General features: G+C 41.0%; 1 protein-coding gene across 2 annotated transcripts; it reads left to right on the top strand.

The window, feature by feature from the left end:
* The first annotated feature begins 1,892 nt into the window (after positions 1-1,892).
* irx3a (iroquois homeobox 3a) lies at positions 1,893-5,159 on the top strand. 2 transcript variants are annotated; one of them, XM_074666465.1, is made up of 3 exons: positions 1,893-2,397; positions 2,971-4,021; positions 4,509-5,159. In XM_074666465.1, exons 1-3 carry the CDS (start codon positions 2,179-2,181, stop codon positions 4,577-4,579), a joined length of 1,341 nt encoding a protein of 446 aa, XP_074522566.1. In that variant the 5' UTR covers positions 1,893-2,178; the 3' UTR covers positions 4,580-5,159. The 2 variants fall into 2 exon arrangements, with proteins under 2 accessions (XP_074522566.1, XP_074522565.1); XM_074666464.1 differs by having other exon boundaries at positions 1,895-2,397; positions 2,971-5,159.
* The last annotated feature ends 2,037 nt before the right edge of the window (positions 5,160-7,196 follow it).

Raw genomic sequence — 7,196 nt, 5'->3', positions numbered from 1 at the left:
GTGAGCGTGCTATATTGACTGCTATGTAGTGATTACCATTCCGGTCGGATGGCACCAGCAAGCCGCTGTAATTAATAACCCCATAATCCGGGTAGGGGTGGATGTCGACGCAGAACACACACACACACACACACACACACACACACACACACACACACACACACACACACACACACACACACACACACACACACACAGGACAGAGTTTTACAGAAACAAGGCGTCTCCGTATGGGTAGCTCCATATGAGAAATTATAGCTGCTATTATCCCTCCCAGACATTGATAACTATCTGCTTCCAAAGAAGATTAAAGGTTTATACAAGTTCAGAATTCTTGGAAACGCAGATCGCATTATCAAAACTAAACTGAGATTGATGAGATTTCATCCCGCTGTCAATAATACACTCAGATTATATCATATTCAAATAAAGTGCGTGTAATAATCATTCCACCTCTGCGGTTGTTTTGCAAACGATTACCAAAACAGATGCTGGTACAAAATGGGGTTGGGATGCGATTATTACTGTCCCGTACACACTTTTATATTGGTTCTTGGAATTTCAATTTTAACTCACTTGTTCTGTCTTAATCCGAATTATTTACATGAAACATCAGTTTGTGTCAATCAAAACTGTCAAATTGATTTCTTAAAGTGCAGTCTGTCGGGATGATCGCTTTGTTTTTTTTACTGGATTAAGAATATTTTCTTAAAATTACTCAGTTATTTGTGGACTTAAGCTTTTACTAGAGCGATCTGTTATTATGCACAGTTTTCTCATTTAAATGCTAGTTCAATTATCATTGTTTATAGTGGTTTTATATTGTTTGTCATGTAAAATATCAAATATCCCCTATATTTATTTTTATTTGTTGCTCTTGTTCCGGGTGTTTTTCCTCTCTTTCTGAATAAACATCTTTCCAATCCAATCCACTAAAATGTTTATTACCTACGTTAGTTGCTGTTTCACACTTAGTCTTCATTAACAGTTTAATGCGTCTATCATCAGCTCTGTCTTTGATGTCAAGGGGCGACAAGCGACCTTTTTTGATGGCTCAAATTAATGAATGAAACGAGTCCGATTCTCTACTGCCTACAAGGGCTCCAAACACCTCAGAGCCGGTGTGAGAAAACACAGCTTTCAGCCAGGGTGCAGCGATAAATAAAAAAAGGTGTGCGTAACCTGTGATCACGGGTCGTTACAAGGCGATCGGCAGTTCTCACTAACATTATCAATATTTACCGTCATCTCTATTGGTGACTTTGGTGCTTTGAACATACGACTTGTATGGGTTAAATAGCTTAAACATATATTTTAATTTTGATAGAACTTTCCCCATGTGATAGGAAGAGAGGAGAGCTGTCTAAAAGTCCTCTAAAACTTTACCTTAATTTCTCGACTCAGTTTATTTTTTCAAACCATCTCTTCTTGTGGTTTTCTTGATTACTTAAAAAAGTTGTTTAAAACGAAAGTGTGGACAAAAAAAGTTAATCAGTCGCTGAGACTGAAATGCTCACTGTTGTGAAAATAGCCAAAAATGTGAATTAACACAAAAAAAATGTGGTAGGACAGATGCGAACAAATAACGAATGGAATAGATTGGCGAGCCATAAAATGAGATCTGAAATCCCATTCAAATAAGAGCGAGCGACGTCAGGGTACTTATCCGGGAGAGAGAGAAAGAGAGAGAGCGTGTGTGTGTGTGTGTGTGTGTGTGTGTGTGTGTGTGTGTGTGTGTGTGTGTGTGTGTGTGTGTGTGTGTGTGTGTGTGTGTGTGTGTGTGTGTGTAAGTAAGAGAGAAAGAGGGAGGGAGGGAGAGAGAGGCTGTTTGGTGTGTGGTGTATATGAGAGGGGGTGAGATTTGAGAAATAGGAGGGGCTTCTAAACGACTAGAAATGTCAATCTGAGCAAGGGAGTCCCAATAATCTAAAGCAATCTGTAAGGACCTGACCTTAGTCCATCCAGATCAATAGGGAAGTGAGGGTGGAAAGAAGAAGACAGAGGAAGAAATAAGGGGCGCAACCGGATCGTTTACACTGGCTGTTCCCGAGGAAATATAGACTTCCCTTGCTTGCACCTTTTGTTGCTCACATGCTCACACTGTAAAAGTGGATATCGAGGCAATTCCCTTGCTTTGTGTGATCGCAGCAGACTTTTTTCCCCCCTTTTCCCACCACCATGTCTTTCCCTCAGCTGGGATATCAGTACATCCGACCGATATACCCACCGGAGCGCCAGGGGATCGCCAGCAATGCCCGGTCCGGGACTGAGCTCAGTCCGTCCGGCGCGCTCTCCAACGTGCTCTCCACCATGTATGGATCTCCTTTCGCCGCAGCAGCGCAGGGCTATGGAGCGTTTCTGCCCTACTCAAACGATATTTCAATTTTCAATCAATTGGTGAGTCCCTTTGCTCTATCTTGACTTATCTAGAAGTTTTACCTAACTCTCAAAAATTAAAGAAATGAACAGGGCAGGCCTGAAGGAGGTGTTTGTGGCACTTTTTTGAGTCCAAACTTTTAGAGCGACACAGTGAACTTCGGCGTTAAATCTTTAGTGAAATTTAGTGAAAGTGGTTAAAAAGTAACTCACTGACATGCTATGTTTAAGGCATGTTGTTGCTTGGTAATTTCCCGAAAGTGATAGAGTTAATATAATGATGCAATGTGCAGTGGGAGGTGCACATGCAAAGGTGGGGAATAAATGAAAAATAAACCTTGCTCATGTTTTTAGGGTTTATTATTTTTCCCACTTGTTAAACATTCTTGAAAAATAATTCTAACCATAGTTTAATATTTATTTCATGCTTTTCATTTGATTACATTGTAACTTTATTGTTGTTTTGTGAGTTTTAATTCACATGTCTCACTGCCAACCATGACAGTGTTTATGGTCATGAATAACTCCAGACAAAGTGTCCTGTAGCATTAATATTTGAAGTTAAATGAATCTCTTTGATTTTTTGTCTTTCAGGGTGCTCAGTATGAACTGAAAGACAGTCCCGGGGTCCAGCACCCTGGGTTTGCTCACCATCACCCTGCTTTTTACCCATATGGCCAGTATCAGTTCGGTGACCCGTCCAGACCCAAAAACGCCACCAGGGAGAGCACCAGTACCCTCAAGGCCTGGCTCAGCGAGCACCGCAAGAACCCCTACCCCACCAAGGGCGAGAAGATCATGCTGGCCATCATCACCAAAATGACCCTCACTCAGGTGTCCACCTGGTTTGCCAACGCCAGGAGGAGACTAAAGAAGGAGAACAAGATGACCTGGGCTCCTCGGAACCGCACCGACGAAGAGGGGAATGTTTACTCCAGCGATCACGAGGGGGAGGAGGGCGACAAGAGGGAGGACGAGGAGGAGATCGACCTAGAGAACATCGACACGGAGAATATCGAGAACAAGGACGACTTGGACGACCAGGACGACCTGCATTCAGATCTTAAACTCGACGGACGGAGTGACTCTGAGATTTCTGACGGCTATGAGGATTTACAAGGGCCCGACCCGAGGTTTCTAAAGGCTGTAGGGAAGGAGGGCAAGGACGTGGAGAGAGGAGGAGAGCACTTCCACAGCCACCCTCACCTCCACCACCATCATCATCACGCATCTTTGGACACCAAAGCGTCCCAACCAAACGGGGAACCCCTCAAACTGAACCCTGTGTCTGTGAACTCACCACCCTCAGAAAACAACCCAGCTCCAGCCCAGAAGCCAAAGATCTGGTCTTTGGCAGAGACAGCCACGGCCCCTGACAATCCGCGGAAATCACCACAAATGAACGGCAGCAACTCCGCAGGGTCGGCCGCGCAGACCATACTCGCCCCCCACAGACTCATTTCTTCTTGTCCTGTTGGAAAAATCCAGAACTGGACAAACCGAGCCTTCTCGGCGCACCAGCTGGCTTTACTGAACTCCAACCATTATCTGGGACTGGCAAACCAGGCCTCTGCAGCCGGCCTGGCCCTCTACAGCAGCAGGCAAACGGAGGACAAGAGTCATAGTTCAGAGACTGCAGTCACAGGTACATGTCCCCGACATTGAGACGCGCATGTATAAATAAGTACAGAGACAAAGACACTATAGCCCATTGCCCGTCATTCATTTCTCTTATACACCTCTTTTGCGTTCATTTGCCGGTCAAACATGGAGTTTTGTTCTTTTTTAGGCCGAACAGATTAACAGTGTTACAATGTCTGAGCTGATGTGAGTGTGATGTGTGAGTGTGTGTGAACAGCGCAGATAAATGTCCGAGAGGATGGTGAAAACCTCATCAGAAAGCATTTAAGAAAATAGAAGTCTTATGATGAACTGGGTGAAACTGTTTTTAATAATTGTTACCTTTCCTTTCTTTATTTGTCTTTTTAATTTCAAGGCCCACGTTGCCTGGCTTCAATGGTTTACAAAAATCCTTAAATCCTCAAAGTTTTAACTGTGAACGCCAGTATGAGCTGTGATCAGAATTATTGCATTTTAATTTTCTATTTTAATTTCTATCACCACAGTTTCAGAGAAAGATCTAGTGCCTTTGGATGCAGAGACAAAATCGTTAAAAACAGCTTTCCACCCAGTTCAAAGATAGAGAGGCTGTCAGTTAATGACATCTGGGAATTTTCTGTTTTTGATGCCATATCACATTTTTCTTTTCAAAACGCCACATTTACCCAAATGAGCTTTTCTTCTCAGATGTGTTTTTATCCCTGTGTGCGCTTGTGTTATTTCGTCAGGGCCTATGTTACACTTACTTGTTTGGTCATGCAAATGAGCTCAATGCAAATTCACTACAGGCTCGTTTATGAAAGGCAATTGTCACTTTTATATCACTTTGTGTTTTAGCTCTTCACGAAGCTATTATTAGTGTTTTTGTTTGTTTTGTAGATGATTTTTTTTTCAACCCCAATGTTTATTTCAGGCCCATAAACCATCTTGAGGCAACGATGGTCCTCTCGGCTCTCCTCTAAATAACCTCTCACCCATCCACTCTACCTTTCTTTATTTTAATTTGAATATGGAATGTAAAATAAAAATAATACATCTCTGTAAACTTACATTGTAAGCATGTCCCGTGTAAAACTGCTAATGTAATAATGTATGAACCTGTAGTCTGTGAGTTTTATTTCTATTTTCTTTTTGTAAGTTCTGTGAGGATTTGATGTTCAAATGTTTTTGTATATAAAGTTAAGAATATGTACATACTTGTGAACCAAATTGTACAAGAAAGTCTATATTTTGGCTAATAAATGAACTGCTGCAACTTTAAGCAACGCTTGGATTTCTGGCCGAGGTGTTTTGACAGCTGCTTTTGATGGTGGCTCTTATTGTGCATTGCTGCTTGAATTGCAATGCTATGGTGTATAGATGTGTGAGTGTGTGTTTCTGTGTGTGTGTAGATGTGCGTCTCTGTGTGAGAGTTGGTGGACAGCCCGAGGCACAGACTTCATCCTCCGTGGCCGTGATAAGTAAATATTCGAGAGGGATTTATCACACTTTTGTAGTGGAGGGACTTAAGGCTAATTAGCCAGTATTGCGGCGTACATTTGGATATTAATGTTGTGGGATTATCCCTATAGAGGCGCTGTGGTCGTGTAAAAATGAATAATTCTTTCATTAATTTTCGGCTGAAATTGTACGCTCCATAAAGAGACTTTAGGTAATAAATGACTGGAAGATTATCGTTGGGTAAAAGTGGCTGAGCTGATCCTAGAGATGGATTCTAGCTTTGCTGTGAAACTCCCAGATCTCATCATGCTCGATTTGTAATGCCGTCGCGCCTCACACACATCATACATTTTCCTCAACCAGCCCTGGTCTTTTGTGTAATTGTAATATATCGCTGCTGAATAACTAATAATAACATCATTTATTTTGTTTGCCCGTGATGTGATCATTTGCATGTGTGGGAGCTTATCAGAGGAAGTTTATGTAAACTTAGTGTTGGAGCTCCCTCTACAGACACTAACAGACGGCCATGTTCACAGAAACACACACTCTGCCCATGTCTTCTTCCCTTTTATTTTTCCTCAGTCCTTAGTTACCTATCTACTGCGATAAAGAATTCGATAGTAATATTTCTGTGTAAAATTTCCTCCTTATATGAAAAGTGTCGAATGTGTTTCAAGCATTGAAAGTGAGATTTTAATGATTTGGGCTACAGATAATTTCTGATATCGAATTTTAAAACTCATTTAAAAGCTTCCTAAAGGAGAGCAACATTTCAAAATATGAATATAAAATTTCTTGATAATTCCACTTTCATTTTTTCGTCTAAAAAATCAAACACTTTCAATTGAATCCACACGCAATAAACATTTTGGCACAGGATGATACTGATGAAAAAAAATGACCAAAACGCATGACAAAACAAAATTGTGATAAATTTCGAATCAAAGCGTTTTTTTCTACTGGCAGAAGTTTTGAAAAATTATTTTATGTCATGCCTAACTTGAAGTTTGCAGGACTTCACATTAAGGCGCACTCAGTTGTTTCACTCGCTCCAAACTGAAATAAGTTTGGATGACATCTAATAGAAAAATTACGGTAAATTGTAATGTAAGATATTTTTTTTCCCATGACGAAATTCCATTTTTATTATAATTTTTCACATTGAAATCAAATTCTAAGACTTTTTTCTGCCTTTTTTTCTACCTTTAAACAACTCGGTGGAGAGCCTTGTTTATTCTACGTTTATTCTATTCATCGATTTAAACAGCATTTTTTTTTAAATAAAAGCTACAAAAATATAATTTTCGATGAAAAGTGGTTTTCCTTTATCTAATTTTTATTATGTGAATTTATATTTAGTTTAAGGTATAGGCCTACATGAAAAACACCTGTGTTTGCGCTTGCGTTTATTTTACACGCACCAGATCAGTCTGTCACACATTCCACGACTCGACTCAGCTGGTCAGTGAGGAGAAGATCTTTGAAAGTGTGCCGTGATGTAAAGCGCTGATTCTCATGAGCTGTATTCTCTCCAGGTTTAGGATTTGATTTAAACAAACCCCAGCTCAGTGAGGGAAAGACTGCGGAGTCTCTGGCAGCCCCTCTCCCCATGTTGCCTTCCTGTCTAATCAATTACCTTCCTTCAGAGCCCTTTCTAACCGCGCGATGCATATTCAGAAGTGGCAGCAGCCAGCTGATTGATGTAATACTTCTCTTTCTTCTTTCTCCAAATTCTCGCTCTTGTCTAAGTTTAAGGG

Source organism: Halichoeres trimaculatus, unplaced genomic scaffold, assembly GCF_033239565.1.
Source record: "Halichoeres trimaculatus isolate MK-OKI-2021-1 unplaced genomic scaffold, fHalTri1.1 fHalTri1_scaffold_3, whole genome shotgun sequence".
In the NCBI taxonomy this organism is placed as follows: domain Eukaryota; kingdom Metazoa; phylum Chordata; class Actinopteri; order Labriformes; family Labridae; genus Halichoeres; species Halichoeres trimaculatus.
Note: the sequence above shows the minus strand (reverse complement) of the source record. Positions and strands in the feature narration are given on the sequence as shown.

Coding starts and splice junctions, on each gene's coding strand:
- irx3a (XM_074666465.1), top strand. CDS start 2,179: ATGTCTTTCCCTCAGCTGGGATATCAGTACATCCGACCGATATACCCA. Junction 2,398..2,970: donor TTTCAATTTTCAATCAATTG/GTGAGTCCCTTT, acceptor TTTGTCTTTCAG/GGTGCTCAGTATGAACTGAA. Junction 4,022..4,508: donor TTCAGAGACTGCAGTCACAG/GTACATGTCCCC, acceptor CCACAGTTTCAG/AGAAAGATCTAGTGCCTTTG.